This window comes from Budorcas taxicolor, chromosome 16 (assembly GCF_023091745.1).
Source record: "Budorcas taxicolor isolate Tak-1 chromosome 16, Takin1.1, whole genome shotgun sequence".
In the NCBI taxonomy this organism is placed as follows: Eukaryota; Metazoa; Chordata; class Mammalia; order Artiodactyla; family Bovidae; genus Budorcas; species Budorcas taxicolor.
Genome location: NC_068925.1, coordinates 62,095,051 through 62,114,226, shown reverse-complemented (window position 1 = coordinate 62,114,226; position 19,176 = coordinate 62,095,051). Strand labels below are relative to the sequence as shown.

Here is a 19,176-nt window from a genome sequence, read left to right as displayed (position 1 = left end):
AAAAAAATCTAAAAAGACATTAACATTGGTTATCTCTAGGTGGAGGGAATACAGATGACTTCTCATTTTTAAATAGTTTTCTATATTTATACATTTGTCCTCCCCAGTCTTTTTTTTTTTTTAACTCAACAAGCAATTTTTTACTATTAGAAAAAATAATTGTGGAAGCAAAATCATTCCCTTGAGACTATCCTGTGAATCTAAGAGGCCGATGCCTAATGACTGTTATCTTCTCATCACTAGGCCTACTGAGCAAATTATAGCCAGTAGAAATGTGGGGACTGAAAGGTATTCTCAATTAGTCAAGAATGCCAAAGGGCCAGCTACTGTAGCAAGTACTGAGATGTACATATTATATATGTAGGCTTCAAAATTACCATAGAAAGCATTTATTATCATCTTCACTTTGTAGATACAGAAATTAGACCATTATATTTAACGACACTAAGAAACATACAGGATACAAAGTTTTTAAAAAGCAGTTGCAAAATATTATTTCATTTCTGCTTTTTAAATTAAAATGCATGTGGGAGTATGGCTGGTTTTATGTACATATTGGAAAAATAGGCACTAAAAACATCAACAGTAGTTATCTCTGAGGAGAAGAATCAATAGAGGTTTATAATTGTTGTACAACTGTTTTTCTACAACTTTTAATTTTTTATCATTGTTAATGTATTCCTTTCATAGTAAGCAAAAGATTTATAATGTTATATATCAAAAGGTATTATTGTAATGATAAATAAGTATGAAAGTCAATTATACTATTATCATACAGAAGTTATCTAACTTATGAAATCAAATCATTAACTTTAGATCAGTCACAAAGCCACTGGTAAAGAGAAAAAGATCATCACACAGGATTCCACTTACATTCTATCTTCTCTTTCTTTCCTTTCTTCCCTTTAGAAGAGGAAGAAGGAGACGACGCAGCAGACGGGGCCCCTGATGAGTGCTGGGGAGTAACATCCACAGAGGAGAGGTCACAGGCAGACTTTCTGCTGGAATGATCCTCCTGAAAGCCTAGACTGTGACTACCAACACTGTCAAAGAATAAGTAACAGTGGTTAGAGAAAGAAATAAAAAGTTTCGACTCACTGCTAAAACTATAGCTATTTTAAAATCTATTTAGTCACAAAGAGAATATAAATATGTCAAAGATGCTTTCCACTTGTCTCATTTTGTCAGTACCAGAAACCTGCATTATTCCCTATGGCTCAATTTATTACTGAGAAAAGTCTTAGGCAGTTTTTTACTGAAGTGAAACCAATAAAAATGGGTAATTCAGACACATAAGAGAAAAAAATATAATGCAGGATACTGAAAAATGTAACCTCAATTTCTATTCAAATTGATAATTTATTATTTTCCTTCTAATAATCTTATAGGGAATAATAATTTAATATGTTCTACTTCAACTCAGAAATAAAATATAATAAATCATATTGATCGGTGATATTAAATGTTACCACAATTAAATCCTTACACATCTTGATTAAAAAATAAACCTTTTCTTTGAAGTTCAAAATTTAAAACTATACTTCTGCTATAATCTTAATAATACTTATTTTCATCAATCCAGCTATATAAAACTAATTTTTTGATTAATTTTTTTACAGGATAATTACTTTACAATAATCTGATGGTTTTTGCCATATATCAACATGAACAGGCATTAGAGACACGTGTTCCCTCCCTCTTGAACCCCTCCGTCTACGTTCCTCCCCATCCCACCTCTCTAGGCTGTCACAGAGCACTGGCTTTGGGTTCTCTGCATCATACACTGAACTCCTACTGGCTACTTATTTTACATATGGTATGTATATGTTTCAATGCTATTCTCTCCAATCATCCCACTCTCCCCTTCTCCCACTTTGTCCAAAAGTCTGTTCTTTATGTCTGTGTGTCCTTTGCTGCCCTACATGTAGGATCATCATTACTATCTTTCTAGATTTCATATATATGCGGATATAACTAATTTTTAAAAGATCATCCAATAATTTTATATGCATTACAATTTGTAATGTGTGAAGAAAATTGTACTGCATGTGAGTGATTACAGATTATTTTATATGGTAACAAAATTTAGGGAGGAAATTCTCTGGCGAAATCTGATTCACTTACTATATGACACTGTACAAGTAACAACCTTAGGACTTCAGTTTCCTCTCTCAAGTATGAATAGTAACAAAAATATTTATCATATCAGGCTACTAGAAGAATGAGTTCATACAAGTAAAGTCCAATCAGTCCTCTTAGTACCTTAAAGTGAAAGTGTTAGTTGTTCAGTTGTGTTCAACTCTTTATGACCCCATGGACTGTAGCCCGCCAGGCTCCTCTGACCATGGGATTCTCCAGGCAAGAATACTGGAGTGGGTTGCCATTTCCTTCTCCAGGGGATCTTCCCCATCCAGGGGTCAAACCCTGGTCTCCCGCATTGCAGGCAGATTCTTTACTGACTGAGCCACCAGGGAAGTCCCTTGTACATTAACTGCTCAATAAATATTAACATTATAATATCGCTACTATTCAAAGATTTGCAAAGTTTTTGATGCTATTCCAATTATTAAAAAGTTTACTGATTACTTAGGATCATGTGGTGCTGGAGAAGACTCTTGAGAGTCCCTTGGACTGCAAGGAGATGCAACAAGTCCATCCTAAACGAAATCAGTCCTGAATATTCATTGGAAGGACTGAAGTTGAAGCTGAAACTCCAATCCTTTGGCCACGTGATGTGAAGAACTGACTCATTTGAAAAGACCCTGAAGCTGGGAAAGATTGAAGGCGGGAGGAGAAGGAAATGACGGACGATGAGGTGGTTGGATGGCATCACTGACTCAATGGACATGAATTTTGAGTTAACTCTGGGAGTTGGTGATGGACAGGGAGGCCTGGCATGCTGCACTCCATGGGGTCGCAAAGAGTTGGACATGACTGAGTAGACTGAACTGAACTGAACTGAATAGGATCATGGAGCCAAGTGTTTAGCTAGTCATGTTCAATTCTATTACAGAAAACCATTTCTTAGTCATCTCACATTAACACACCATGGGATAATTTTCCCAATACTAACCTCGACCGGGGATTCACAGATTGATTTAACAATCCATATTTTGTTTATTATGTGCCAGACTCATTCCAAATACTTTGTATTTCACTGAACATTCATAACACTTTAACAGAGAAGAAAACTGAGGCACAGGGAGATAAACAACGTGCCCAAAGACAAACAATTAGTAGAGTCAGTATTTAAACCCACATGGTCTGGATCCAGAGCCCATGCTCTTAATAACTACTATGCTATGCAGCTTCTACATGTATCTTCAAACAAGCAAAATTTGACTAATATCCAGACCTCAGTTCTCATTTGTACATTTGTCTCACTCTTCAGATTTTATTCCATACTGTTAACATAGTCTTACTTGGGTTCAAGAGCTGACTTTCTTTCTGTCAAAGTCCCACTCCCTGCAGAGGAGACAAAATCATCTTCATAGGAAACGCTGCTTAAAGGGGTTGTGATGGCATTCAAAGGCCGTGATGCTGATGTTCCTCTTTCCAATCTGTCTTCAAATTCTGTCAAAAGTAGTAATTGAAATGTGTTTTAAAATAAAAATTTTAAAAACTACAAGCAAAGCATTCCACAACCTAGGGGATTAACAACATGGATTTAGGGATATTTTAGTTTTATTAGTTCTTCAAGTTATCTTTATATCTAATAATACATTTTTAACTTTTCATTAGGGAAATTTTCAAACATATATGACAGTAGAGAGTCATATAATGAAACTAATGCATCCATTATCCAGCTTTAACAAATACCAACACAAACTTCGTATTCCCTCCATCTGTAATTCTCCTCAAATATTACTTTGAAACAAATGCCAGAAAACATATCAACTCTAAATATTTCAGTATAACTATAATCTTAATGAAAATCTAATAGAAGGATTTAAAAACAAACCCAACCTTCTTGTGAAAAAAAATTGAGGGGGTTGATTTACAAGCACTTTGCTTTAATCAAAATAACTTTAATATTCAAAGAACTTGTAGATGACCACTTAAAGAAATAAGTGTTAAACAAAAGAGATAAACAGGCACATATAGGTCTGCACAAGATCAAATGAAATAGCTAACTATTATGAATTCTAGGAAAATGTAATGGGAAACCCAATTAAGCATAAGATGAAAAGATGAAATCAATTCATTTGTCAGATAAATCGTTCACTATGTAGAATGGAAATAAAAAAAACACCACAGTATCCATAGCCTATTTCGGGCTCAGCCTCACTCACTCTCCAACCTGGGAATTCTAAGGTGATATTAGCATAAGATGGGTAGAATCCACCTATGGTAGGAAGGACAAAGAAAGGAACTTGAAGGAATTGAGTCTGCCACACAAAAGGAAATGTTGCATTGCAGGATCTCAGGGATCACAAGGGTACCTTAAAAGTTATTATTTTAGGACCCAAATATACAGCTACATTACTGTTCAAAGTCTGTTTTTAGCATTCGTTTAGACAAACAAAAACAGATTTGCTTCCATATTAGAAATGTTACTACAGTTGCCCCTCTCAATTCTTGACCATTATATTCCCAAAGATCTGTTTGTTATGAGTCACACACAAATCACCATTTTAAGAAATACACATATTTTCTATCTAAATATATAACTCTGGCCACAGTAATATGAATATACACTTGATATGTAACAATCTTGAACATCACCTAAGAATTTCTCTAAATCAGACCAAAATTTTCATAACCATCAATCCACTACTGTTTTAATCAAAACAGCTAAAAAATAAATTTTTAAAGATTAAATTGCAATACTCTAGTTGAAGCTTGCAGATAATTGAGATTCATTTAGATAATAATATATTTCTACTATCCGTATAATGAATGATGAAAATCTGTAGTTAAGTATTACCTTGTATAAGATTACAAAATAATTTATCCTAAGATAACATACTGGAGAAGGAAATGGCAACCCACTCTAGTACTCTTGCCTGGAAAATCCCATGGACAGAGGAGCCTGGTAGGCTGCAGTCCATGGAGTTGTTAACAGTTGGACACGACTGAGCGACTTCACTTCCACTTTTCACTTTCATGCACTAGAGAAGGAAATGGCAAACCACTCCAGTGTTCTTGCCTGGAGAATCTCAGGGGCAGGGGAGCCTGGTGGGCTGCCGTTTATCAGGTCACACAGAGTCGGACACGACTGAAGCGACTTAGCAGCAGTAGCAGCAACAAGATAACATACAAATATTACAAGGGTTACTCTTTTTCTCACCTTTTCCATATAACTTGTATGATTTTGTAAAAATATTAATGACACTATGTGGACTTCCCTTTGCCAGTTCTTCCCATGGTCCTTTGCTTTGTGTACCACCTATAGGCCCAAAGAGTGGTAAGAATTTTTCAGCTTCCTTCTGAAACTCTTTGATAGGTTCATAAGCATTTCTTTCTCCAGCACAAAATTCCTTTTCTTTCAAGATCTCTGTTAACTTCAAAGGGGACTGTTCATCTCGACGTCCTTCTTCTTCAGAGAGACTGCCCTCACTAAGAAGAGGCCCTTCACTGACGGAATCTATGCTGGAACCAAGAGACACTTTGGCTTTGTCTTGAGAACAAACTTGCATATCAGAGCCAGAAGAGTCGGTCTGCCTCTTACACAACTGTGCCAGCAGCCCTTCTGGTTTGGGTCCAGGAGATCTCATTCTGAGGTTTGATATGGCACTATGAGGTCTTATCATCTCAGGAAGCTTTTTAAATTCACTGAGGTTGCCTACACCAGGAAGATCATCATCAAAAGTTGCATGAGATACACAGGTTCCCAGCATCTTTTGAATTCGAGCAGAGAAAACATCTTCTGCATCCTCTTTCACAGGCGGACTTATAGCCTTGGTCCAATGTCCGTCTTCCTGTGGTGGTCGCTGCACATCATACTCAGTGTTCCATACTGACCCATAGTTAATGTTAGCCCCAGCTAATTTTCTGGCTTCACTTTCAATTCTGCTGGATAAAGAAGCAGCTGTTGCTTTCAAGGCTTCAATACGATCCAGTTTACTTTTATATTGGCTAGCACTAGATTTTAACAAGGCATCTGGATGAGCAGTTGGCGAGGTCAGATATGGTTGAGGTGTAAAAGTTAACGTCCCCGAAGCCATATTATGATTCTTCCTCGTTGGTAAAATGGATTCTAAATCCTTATGCAAAATTCCTACATGCTCTAGATTCAAGAGATGGGAAAGTAAATTTCCAGCTGTCCCAACAAGAGGCTGTGGTTGAGGATGGTGGAGTCGTGGGCTCAGTCTGTCGGGCTGCATCCATGAAGGATCCATCAAGTCCTTTCTGGAAATGAAAGTTACAATATGTTAGTTAACACAGGACCTCATAATTAAGCCATCCTTTTCTTTTTTAAAGTTTTGTGTTTGCAGATTATAAGAATAATGCATAGCCACTGCAAAAAAAAAAAAAAAAGATAAGGACAAAAACAACAAAGGAGGAAAAGGATAAAGATCACTCACAGCTAACCAATGAGAGAAAGGCTATCACTAGCTCATTTAGAATCATATCTTTCCAAACCTTTTTCTAGATGTATGTTGTGTTTGATGGTGTTACTTTCACAAAAAAGAGATTTTATCATGCATTGTTTTGTAAACAGCTTTCTTCACTATGACATTTTTTTTAACTAAGTCATATTTTTAAAACTATTAATTAAAGAGAGGCCTTATAACCCTTAAAACTCTATGGACAAAATTTTTTACAACATTGGCTCTACCCTTCCCTTTAAAAATAATGTTTCATAAAAGAGAAATGCTTAAGATTATAGGCATAATATTACTCTAATCAACATATATTTAGTAAGCATCAAACAGTTAGGTTTTAACATTGTACATTCTAAAGAAATGAGATGAATACAAACTAGTTCTCAGAAATAACTGACAGTCCATCCACAGAGGCTAGAAACAGAACAAAGATGTCCTAGATGACATTATATAGTTCACTTATGTTTCCAGACTATGGACACCTCCCTGTATATTAAGGAATACCATATACAAAGGTTAAAGGCTGGTGTTAACTATTAAGAAGATCTTTAGGGGAGAAAAAAAAAATGAGATTTTGTCCTTGGCCTTGTCCATTATTTTTGGTTGATGACATGAAGGTGTGTTTATCAAATCTGTAGATGACAGAAAGCTAGGAGGCATGGTTAACCCAACAAATAATCAAATTATGGTTCAAAGGTATTTAGACAGGCTGCAACCTCAGACCAATCAAATATGAATAAATATGAAGTCCTACCAATTAAGTTTAAAAAAAAAACCATCTGGAAGAGAGTAACCAGAGAAAGGAAATGAAAAGCATGTCATGCACAGTTTGGTTGAAGGTTATGATGCACCAGTCTTTCATATTAAAGGACTGCTATGAAAGTGGAATAAAGTAAGACTAGTGAATGGATTCTATGCCACAGAATATAGTCTATTACAAATGCAAGGTGTGAAGTTATTAGTGCCCAAACTAAACTAGTAATGGTAGTAATGGAAATACAAAGCAAGTTATAAATAAAAAGGTAGTGCTGAGTATAAACTCGAGATCTTTATATTCAAGTGTTCAGAATGCTAATTTTAACAGTAGAAAAACAGCCGTACACAAAAATGGAAATAAACTTGATCCAATTAAGGCCTAATCCTTCAGTTTCAGAAGATCTAACAGGGATGACAGACTAATAAACAGCTAAACACGATGCCATTAAGTACTAATACGAAGATACATAAACTTCAATGAAATTCCCTGGTGGCTCAGACGGTAGAGTCTGCCTGCAATGCGGAGACCTGGATTCAATCCCTGGGTCAGGAAGATCCTCTGGAGAAGGACATGGTAATCCACTCCAGTATTCTTGCCTGGAAAATCCCATGGATGGAGAAGCCTGGCAGGCTACAGCCCACAGGGTCGCAAAGAGTTGGACATGACTGAGCGACTTCACTTACAGTAAAAGTTCAATAGGGTATACTTTCCTGGTGGCTCAGCTGGTAAAGAATCTGCTTGCCATGTTGGATATCTGGGTTCGATCGCTGGGTTGGGAAGATCCCCTGGAGAAGGGAACAGCTACCCACTCCAGTATTCTGGCCTGGAGAATTCCATGGACTGTATAGTCCACGGGGTCACAAAAGTCAGATACAACTGAGCAACTTTCACTTTCAATGCAGAATGATGGAACAAGAAGGGCAAGGAAAAGAAATGCTGTGCTTTTAAGCAAAAAGAAACCAAGAGACTCAATGCACATGAGTCTGAGCAAACTCAAGGGGATAGTGAAAGACAAGGAAGCCTGGCATGCTATAGTCCATAGGGTTACAAAGAGTTGGACACAACGTAGCAACTGAACAACAACAACTGAGAGAACTCAAAGAATTTACAAGGATTAAATGCAAAGTACTTAGATGAGTGTCCAAAATGAAACAATAAATGTTATCTATTTTTATCAAAATTATTACTCTCTTGGTGGGGGGGGGGGCGGTCATGCGGATCAGCAAGGGGTGAGAGGGTCATATGTACATTAACCCCAAACTGGTGACTTGATTTTTATTTGTGCATTCCCGAAGAAGAATTTCAAAATCTTTCCCTTCCAAAAACGATTATTTCAAAGCATAATTTATAACCATGTAGTCTGAAAATCACCTTAACTTTCATGGACAAATAGGTTTGTTTGTTTACTTTACTGCAAACAATACAGCCCAAGGGGGAAAAAAAAACCTTTTTCTTAATTTAAGGTAAAATAGCCCTCAGTCACCAATCTGAATTCAAATCAAATCCCCTCTTAGTCCTTGTTCAGTTATTCATATGCATATCCAAATACAGCTTTTGAGAGGTAAGATATGTTGATGCAGGAGTTATATGAAGAAATTCTGAATAACAATAAATACAGAAACACCTTTTCAAAATATTTAACACAAACACTTAAAAATATTAATTTCACTGTGATTCACTTATCCAACATCCACTTTTATCATGTGTTGAGGTCAGAGAAAGCAAGAGTACTTCCACCTGAAGGTGATCCCCAAGAGGAACTGATATTCACACCAAATATTAAAGAACAGGGAGAAACTGAACAGCAAAATAGGGCATGCAGCAAGTACAGATGTACAGCCATGCTTGCGTGTCCATCAGAAGATACTGATCAATTTCCAGATAAGCCTCTTGTTCTCAGAGAAGGTCAATGAACAACATTCACTGGGCATAGACCACTATAGTATGTATCATGGGAAGAAAGAACCTTAAGTATCTGTCATTCTCCCCTTTATACCTGGCAAGAGGCTGTGGAGGTTCTGACAGAGACATGTCACTACTGGAAGATGCGCTTGGGGGACGTTCTTGCACTTTGTTTTCTTTGTCAGATTCTCCAGATGGCTGATATCCTGGTCTGGTCTGTAAAAAAAGGATATTTTTATCTGACTCAGATAATAAAGACACATTCAAGGAGCACATAATATAAATATTAAGTCACTTCAACTTTACAAAGATCATGAAATGCAGGAGCTGTTTTCCTCTCAAAGAAAACCAATTTAAATTAGTTTGTCTTAAAACCAACCATTATGGTTAACAGCAAAAATTACACCTGAAATCCAACAAAGGCACCTACAATTTACTGTGTACTTTGGAGGAAATAATACTCTTTCTGATTCTTTTTTTCACCTAATCAGTGGAAATGCTAGCAGTACCTCTCCTTCTCAGAATTGTGAGTATTTGCTGAAACTTAAGCCTGTAAAGCTTTTAAAATGGTAAGTGGCACACAGCATACATTCAAATGTTGTTATCCTTAAAAACAAAATCAATACTCATAAAATTAGCATACTACAATAGAATATTCTCTAATTTCAGCACAGATAACAAAACTAGGTTTTTCATTATTAACACAGTCTAACTTTGCTCAGTAATACAACAAAAACTAGGCAAGAATATAACTAATAAGAAATGAGACAGATCAACAATCACTCTAGGAAACTAACTGAGCATTTATTTTCAATTGTATTTATCAAATTACTCTGCATATAGAATGAACTTCATGAAAGGCCATCATTATTATAAATACTGTCTGAACATATGTCTGAATATTAGCAATGGTGAGTAATTTTTAAATATTACAGCAAGCAAGTTTTTCCTAACCATGAATTACCCCCCTTTCTAATTTTGTCAGTACCATTACCTGTGTTTCCTGCATAATATGTTGATGAGTTGGCTCTTCAAGCAATGACTTTTCTAGAAGCAACTTGGAGTAAGTTTCTTGCAGTCGCCTAGTTGCTGATGGCTCAGGAGGAGGCACATTTTTCACTTTAGTGAAGGCTTCTTTCTGTTTCCGGTAGAGCTCCTGTAATCGTTTGTTCTTCTGCTCAGTGGCTTCCTTTTGGGCCTTCTTCTCCTCATTCTGTTTCCTCTTCCTTTCTTCCTGCTGTCTAACAATGTACTGTCGCACTTCATCTGTATCATAGTGACGCTTTTTAGAAATAACAGGGGGATCTTCATTAGCTGTTATTTTGTCAGGTTTTCTTTTTATTGGGCTATGACTTCTAGGAGCTTGTATGGATGCTGATGACTTCTGATTCTGTAACTCTCCTGTCTCTTGTCTTGCAGTCTGAGCTGCTGAATCCAACTGGAGGTCATCAAGAATTCCACGAATTTCAACAGGTAAAAAGTTCTTATTTAAGGCAGCATTTTCCTCTTGTTTATTATCTGGAAGAGATGGAACTAATTTCTTTACATTATTTTCTGACCGAGCTCTACTTCTTGAACGTTCTGAGTTTCGTGGACGATGTCTATGTGAAACATCCAATCTAGGATCCGACTCTGCTCTTCCAATATGGCCACCTGCAAAGTATGAAAATTCCATATTCATTTCCAAGATTTACTGCATTAAGGAGAAACTTAGGAAATTTCACTTTAACTCAAATATCTTAAAAAGTCTTCTAAAGAACATAAGAAAAGTAAAACAGAGAACAATTCTGATACTCCATAGAAACTGTACTTCCTCAGCATTTTTTTAAAATGCATCTTTTAATATTTCTGAAATAAGGACCATCTTGCTATTGATGTGAATATTTAACTATTAATAGAGAGATACTAGTTCTCTCCCACATGCATATTTAATGTTACCATTTATCTCTCTCCCCAAACCCTCAATCAGCTGTTAAAAAAACTGATGTTAGGCTGCCACAACTCTCCAATGAATAACAGGAAAAAATTCAGTATATAGGAAAACAATCATTTTATCAACTAAATGTCTGCTGATGTTGGCTTAGTCTTAAACTGACAATGGTATGAGTTTATTTATAAGTCAGATAAAAAGAGCAAATACAAAATATGTATTAATTTCTCTATATCAAATAGCATTTCTTACTGAATCCATTTCAGAAGCTCAAATTGAGGCAATTTTTTTCAACTGAAAAGGAAAACTGGCTTGTAGGTAACTATATCTCATTTTCTAAAATTAGTGTTCATGAAAAAGTAACTAGTTATTTCAAATGGCACTTGTGACATTTTAAAAGGAGAATGGACTTGAGAGTCAAACTAAAGAGCTCTGAATCTAGATCAAATTTTGTCACCCACTGACTGTATATCCTTGAGAAAACTCACTTCTCTATTAGGGCCTGTTTCCTAATCTGTCAAACAAACAAACAAAAATTCCCACCTTGTGAATGTTTACTTCTCCTTGTATCTATGGAGATAAGACAGATTGGACTTAATCCTCTAAAGGTCCCTAATAGTCTAATAGGATTTGATTATATGATGCCTTGCTATTTATTCATAGTGACAGATAAATATAATTACTATAACACAAACAGAATTCTTAATAAGGATCAACATAACATCTATATATGGAAATTATCCATAGCCAAGCCCAACAGAACATTTCTTCTTTTTTAAGCTACATTCACAATTAAAAAGCAAAATTTTAAAGAGTATTCTTAAATATTTTTCATCTCTGAAAGTACTTACACAAGCAACTTTTAATCACTGTGCTCAACAATTTAAATGATTAAGTAGTTTAATCTAACTGCTCACCAGATTTAGTAGCGCTCTCTCTTCCACTTCTGTCACCTGATGCTGCTCTTCGCTCTTTTTGCTCTATTCTAGGTGCAGGACCAAGAATTTTCTTTACTAATTTTTGTCCATCCCGCCAAGAAGATGTGCTAATCAGATGACTGCTACCTAAAAAAGAAAAGATATATACATATATATAAAACTTAAATTTTAGCTGTAAGAAGTACCTCTTACTTAACCATACAAGTATTTGTAATTAATCTTTTGCTTATTTTATGCCAAAGTCGCCCAAATATTTACAGTCTAATTTTATTTTTAAACTCAAGTCCCCCCAAATCAATTAATGGAGTTTGTTTAAATTTTTATTTACCCACACACCTCAAATACTAAGTGTAAAATGCTTTAAAAGTTAAGTACCAAATATTAATGAATTATGAAACTTTAAGAACCAGGGCATCGAATTCAACAATTTTGACACAGAATACAAATATGTCTTAACTATAAGTGTTTCGTTTTTCAAAATCAGCACAGTACCTGACACAGTAAAATGTATGTCTGCTCAATGAGCAAATGACTTAAGCAAAGCATAGAAAAAAACCTTAAGGAAACATGTAACAAAGAGTGAACAGTGACTACCTTTGAAGGGGATGGTTATTACAGAGAATTTAACATTATATTTTATAGACATATAACACATTACTACACATTACTTTTTAATGCATAAAACAATGACACTCAGAAAGCAAATATCATCAATGCTTTAAATTGCCATTAAAGAAGTTCATAAAAATAAAAGTATATTCCAATAAATATAGCTGTTTACCAAGAGAAAAAATTTTCATTTATTAGCTTCAGATGGTAAAAAAATTAAAATTAGACCATTATTTCAAAACAGACAGTGACTTAAAAAACAAAAAATACCATGAAAGACCATTTATAAAATAGAAACCATTTTTAAAAATCTGAAATAAATACGCAAAAGTGTTTAAATTCAAAGCAATATAAAAATGTAATGGAAATGAAAATAATGAAGTAATACTTTAAACCTAATTAAATTAGAAAAAATACTTTTACATTCATAGCCAAAGCTGGTAAAATTATAGTAAAAATCACTTTTACTATGCTTGTTGAAATATCAATGGGTATAGTTTCCTTTTAAAAAATAGTATTACATGTCAAAGGGGTCATTTCCCTTGATCAAATAATCGAAGTAATAGAAATGTATCCAAAAGAAAGAAAAAAAATAAATGACAATGTTCACTGTATTATTTTTATAATATCAGAAGTAACCTAAATATTGAATGGTAGATAAACTATGTTTCTATTAGGAGTACTGTGTGGCCATTTCCAATTACAATTTCTATAAAAAACAGCAGAAATGTTCTTGTCCTAAGATGCTAAGAGAAAAAGATAAAATCTTATAATACAATGACTACAGTAATCTACTACTGATTTTAAAATTAAGGAAATACACAAAACTACTAGTCCTTTGTTTAAGAGCAGTGGGTTTTATCTGTTTTTTCTATTTTTCAAGCTTTCTGTGATACTACTTTATTACATCTGTAATTTTTAAAAATATTTAGAGTACCATTGAAAAGTTTAAATGAAAGTAGCTTTAATGAAAACATCTATCATTAAAAAACATGAATTATAAATGTGTACTATTTACTTTAGAAATGCTTTTGCACCTTGCTATTAACCTTAAAAAGTTTATCTAAAATATTTAAATGGTTTTAAGTCTATTGTTCAATCTATTTATAAGATACTTCATGTGCTTAAGCAAAATGGGAGAATAGGTTTTTCTCTTCAATTTCAGCTTAATTTTCTGAATCAAGAGCAAGCAATCATGCATATGCTGGGTAGTTATTTATAAATGTTGGCTTCCAAATATTCTGGGTGGTTATTTCTAAATTCTGGCTTTCTGGAATAGTCCCATGCAGTTATTGGTAGAAAAAGAACTTTTACTATAGATAAACTCTTAAAACAGCTTTAACTCAATTAAATGACTCTCTGTAGCAGTCACTGCCACAGTATACACATGGCAGAATTAGCCCACCACAAAACTGGATAAATACAATCCAAGATCAGTATTTACAAGTTATAGTGGTCCCACTGCTTCCTTTCAAACTATGCCCCTCACAACAATATCACATGAAAAACACACTTCAGTCCAGTTCAGTCGCTCAGTCGTGTCCGACTCTTTGCGACCGCATGAATCGCAGCCCGCCAGACCTCCCTGTTCATCACCATCTCCCAGAGTTCACTCAGACCACGTCCATCGAGTCAGTGATGCCATCCAGCCATCTCATCCTCTGTCATCCCCTTTTCCTCCTGCCCCCAATCCCTCCCAGCATCAGAGTCTTTTCCAATGAGTCAACTCTTCGCATGAGGTGGCCAAAGTACTGGAGTTTCAGCTGTAGCATCATTCCTTCCAAAGAAATCCCAGGGTTGATCTCCTTCAGAATGGACTGGTTGGATCTCCTTGCAGTCCAAGGGACTCTCAAAGAGTCTTCTCCAACACCACAGTTCAAAAGCATCAATTCTTCGGCGCTCAGCCTTCTTCACAGTCCAACTCTCACACCCATACATGACCACAGGAAAAACCATAGCCTTGACTAGACGGACCTTAGTCGGCAAAGTAATGTCTCTTCTTTTGAATATACTATCTAGGTTGGTCGTAACTTTTCTTCCAAGGAGTAAGTGTCTTTTAATTTCATGGCTGCAGTCACCATCTGCAGTGATTTTGGAGCCCTGAAAAATAAAGTCAGCCACTGTTTCCACTGTTTCCCCATCTATTTGCCATGAAGTGATGGGACCAGATGCCATGATCTTCGTTTTCTGAATGTTGAGCTTGAAGCCAACTTTTTCCCTCTCCTCTTTCACTTTCATCAAGAGGCTTTTTAGCTCCTCTTCACTTTCTGCCATAAGGGTGGTGTCATCTGCATATGTGAGGTTATTGATATTTCTCCCAGCAATCTTGATTCCAGCTTGTGTTTCTTCCAGTCCAGCGTTTCTCATGATGTACTCTGCACAGAAGTTAAATAAGCAGGATGACAATATACAGCCTTGACGTACTCCTTTTCCTTTTTGGAACCAGTCTGTTGTTCCATGTCCAGTTCTAACTGTTGCTTCCTGAGCTGCATACAGGTTTCTCAAGAGGCAGGTTAGGTGGTCTGGTATTCCCATCTCTTGAAGAATTTTCCACAGTTTATTGTGATCCACACAGTCAAAGGCTTTGGCATAGTCAATAAAGCAGAAATAGATGTCTTTCTGGAACTCTCTTGCTTTTTCCATGATCCAGCGGATGTTGGCAATTTGATCTCTGGTTCCTCTGCCTTTTCTAAAACCAGCTTGAACATCTGGAAGTTCATGGTTCACATATTGCTGAAGCCTGGCTTGGAGAATTTTGAGCATGATGTTACTAGCATGTGAGATGAGTGCAATTGTGCGGTAGTTTGAGCATTCTTTGGCATTGCCTTCCTTTGGAATTGGAATGAAAACTGACCTCTTCCAGTCCTGTGGCCACTGCTGAGTTTTCCAAATTTGCTGACATATTGAGTGCAGCACTTTCACAGCATCATCTTTCAGGATTGGAAACAGCTCAACTGGAATTCCATCACCTCCACTAGCTTTGTTCGTAGTGATGCTTTCTAAGGCCCACTTGACTTCACATTCCAGGATGTCTGGCTCTAGATTAGTGATCACATCATCATGATTATCTGAGTCGTGAAGATCTTCTTTGTACAGTTCTTCCATGTATTCTTGCCACCTCTTCTTAATATCTTCTGCTTCTGTTAGGTCCATATCATTTCTGTCCTTTATCGAGCCCATCTTTGCATGAAATGTTCCCTTGGTATCTCTAATTTTCTTGAAGAGATCTCTAGTCTTTCCCATTCTGTTGTTTTCCTCTATTTCTTTGCACTGATCGCTGAAGAAGGCTTTCTTATCTCTTCTTGCTATTCTCTGGAACTCTGCATTCAGATGCTTATATCTTTCCTTTCTTCCTTTGCTTTTCACCTCTCTTTTCACAGCTATTTGTAAGGCCTTCCCAGACAGCCATTTTGCTTTTTTGCATTTCTTTTCCATGGGCATGGTCTTGATCCCTGTCTCCTGTACAATGTCACAAATCTCATTCCATAGTTCATCAGGCACTTTACCAGATCTAGGCCCTTAAATCTATTTCTCACTTCCACTGTATAATCATAAGGGATTTGATTTAGGTCATACCTGAATGGTCTAGCGGTTTTCCCTACTTTCTTCAATTTAAGTCTGCATTTGGTAATAAGGAGTTCATGATCTGAGCCATAGTCAGCTCCTGGTCTTGTTTTTGTTGACTGTATAGAGCTTCTCCATCTTTGGCTGCATAGAATATAATCAATCTGATTTCGGTGTTGACCATCTGATGATGGCCATTACATTTTTTTAATGTAAGAATTAGTTTAGTTTACACCCAGGTAATTCCTGTTCCTATGAAATTTTATTTTTTTATTGGTATATAGCCAGGATCTTTCTTGTACGGCATCTACAATTAACAATGAATGTCACAAAGTAAGTTATTTGGCACTCTCTTGATTAGTCTATTATCAAAAAAACAAGGTCATGGCATCCAGTCCCCCATTACTTCATGGCAAATAGATGGGGAAACAATGGAAACTGTGCAGACTTTATTTTGGGGGGCTCCAAAATCACTGCAGATGGTGACTGCAGCCATGAAATTAAACGACGCTTACTCCTTGGAAGGAAAGTTATGACCAACCTAGGCAGCATATTAAAAAGCAGAGACATTACTTTGTCAAAAAAGGTCCATCTAGTCAAGGCTATGGTTTTCCCAGTAGTCATGTATGGATGTGAGAGCTGGACCATAAAGAAAGCTAAGTGCCAAAGAATTGATGCTTCTGAACTGTGGTGTTGGAGAAGACTCTTTAGAGTCCCTTGGACTGCAAGGAGATCCAACCAGTCCATCCTAAAGGAAACCAGCCCTGAATATTCATTGGAAGGACTGATGTTCAAGCTGAAACTCCAATCCTTTGGCTACCTGATGTGAAGTGGTGACTTATTTGAAAAGACCCTGATGCTGGGAAAGATTGAGGGTGAGAGGAGAATGGGTCGACAGAGGATGAGATGGTTGGATGGCATCACCAACTCAATGGACATGAGTTTGAGTTAATTCCGGGAGTTGGTGATGGACAGAGAAGCCTGGCATGCTGCAGTCCATGGGGTCACAAAGAGTCGGACATGACTGAGCAACTGAACTGAACTGATTAGTCTATGATCAGAAAAACAAGCACTTGGTTAGAAACCAGTGTCCAATCACTCTATTTTCATGTTTTTATAGGACTTTTTATGTTCCCTATTCAATAATTTGGGGGCTTCCCTGTGGCCTCAGACAGTGAACAATCTGCCTCTAATGTGGGAGACTTGGGTTCAATCCCTGGGTCAGGAAGACCCCCCTGGAGAAGGGAATGGCAACCCACTCCAGTAATTCTTGCCTGAAGAATCCCATGGACAGCGGAGCCTGGTGGGCTAAAGGCCATGGGCTGGCAAAGAGTCAGACACGACGGAGCGACTAACACTTTCACTTTCACTTGATTCAATATTCATTACACTTTATTATAACTACATATCTGCTTTTTTCCTGATAAGATTCTAAGTTCCAGGAGGGAAGGAGCTACGTGCATCTTGCTTACCACTGTATTGCCTAAGCTTAGAATATCCCAGTGCCTTAAATAAAGCAAATATATTTGCATAATGAATGTTTGTCTCCAAACTGAAAGTGACAAGTTTCCAACTTTCTCCACTCCCTTTACCCAAATTACTCAATGACTTAAATATGACACACTAAACAGCCATTTTCAATATAGCTAGAAATAATAATTAGTAGTAGAGAAATTATACCTAACAATTAAGTGTTTACAATGTGTCAGGTACTATATTGAGTACTTTTGGTATTAACTATTTTAGTTCTCACAACAACCTATGAGAAATGTAACTAGTGGTTTCCCATTTACAAACAGGGAAACCAAAGGACACCAAAATTAACTCAATTACCAAAGGAACAAAGTTAGACATGACAGAACCAGCGTATAAATTCAAGCAATCTAGATCAAGCCTAAAATGTTAATCACTGTAAAGCTAGGGAATTCTCTTTTTCCCCATCTTGATTTATTCAGAGTCCAGTCCATTACTAGCACAGACTGCCAGATTTTTCTTGTGCAATATTTATTCACTCATGAGAATAAGTGAAGAAACTTAGCTACAAGCATAAGCCATCCCTCTGTATATAAAAGTTCACTATACAAAAATCATTACCTTTAATCTGGTTAATTTCTATTAAAAAATAATGACAGAAAAAACTGGGGGGGGTACTGTTCAGTATCATGGTGAACACATTTCATGAGTATATACATATATGAAGATTTATCAGATGACATGTTCTAAATATGTCAATTAACCTCAAGAAAGCACACATAAAATGATATATAAAATATACTGAATTTTTGTATGTGTCAAATAATAAGTAAGAACATTTATTTCTGAATAGATGGCATTTCACTAATATGTATTTTAAGATGGGCCTAATACTGAGAAAACCAACCTGTTTTGCATTCTGAAGTTGATAACTGTGCTATCTTTTGGACTTTTCGTACTGGCTTGACCACTTTCTTCTCTTTACTTTTTTCAGCTGGTTTTTCTTTCATAGAGCTATCATCTGAAAAACAGAAACATTTATTGCAAATATTATAATGAGTGGTATTGATCCACTCATCCTCCCCCCAGTATGAGAAATCTATATAGAATACATGGCTCAGGAAGGGAGAGAGAACCTTCGCTATTTCTTCAATTCAAAAGCTGCAATGTCAAGTCCTCTTACAGAAAGGTCTAGAGATCACGATTACTCTACTGTTAGGTCTCAATTCCTTTTTTTTTTTTTTTTTTTCAGGAAACCCTTGAGACACTCACCTGGTTTTCACAAACTGAAACAAGCTACAATAATGCTTTCCAAGCTAGATCACAGCATTTATAGAATCTCAGAAGTAAGCACTTTCACAGATTCCTATTTCATTTAAAAATTCCCACTTAGCTGAAATATCATGAACTTCTAGAATAAAACTGTATAAAATACTCAATTTTCCTAAATTAGGC

The 19,176-nt window shown here is 36.2% G+C and overlaps 1 protein-coding gene across 1 annotated transcript in view; it reads right to left on the bottom strand.

Moving 5' to 3' along the window:
- CEP350 (centrosomal protein 350) overlaps nucleotides 1–19,176 on the bottom strand; it is a 125,753-nt gene that overhangs the window by 88,886 nt on the left and 17,691 nt on the right. The window contains exons 7-13 of the mRNA XM_052653926.1: nucleotides 18,629–18,742; nucleotides 12,055–12,201; nucleotides 10,202–10,860; nucleotides 9,302–9,423; nucleotides 5,291–6,351; nucleotides 3,423–3,573; nucleotides 874–1,043 (exon numbers count right to left, since the gene is read on the bottom strand). Coding sequence (XP_052509886.1) covers nucleotides 874–1,043; nucleotides 3,423–3,573; nucleotides 5,291–6,351; nucleotides 9,302–9,423; nucleotides 10,202–10,860; nucleotides 12,055–12,201; nucleotides 18,629–18,742 — 2,424 coding nt within the window. The remainder of the gene's footprint in view (nucleotides 1–873; nucleotides 1,044–3,422; nucleotides 3,574–5,290; nucleotides 6,352–9,301; nucleotides 9,424–10,201; nucleotides 10,861–12,054; nucleotides 12,202–18,628; nucleotides 18,743–19,176) is intronic.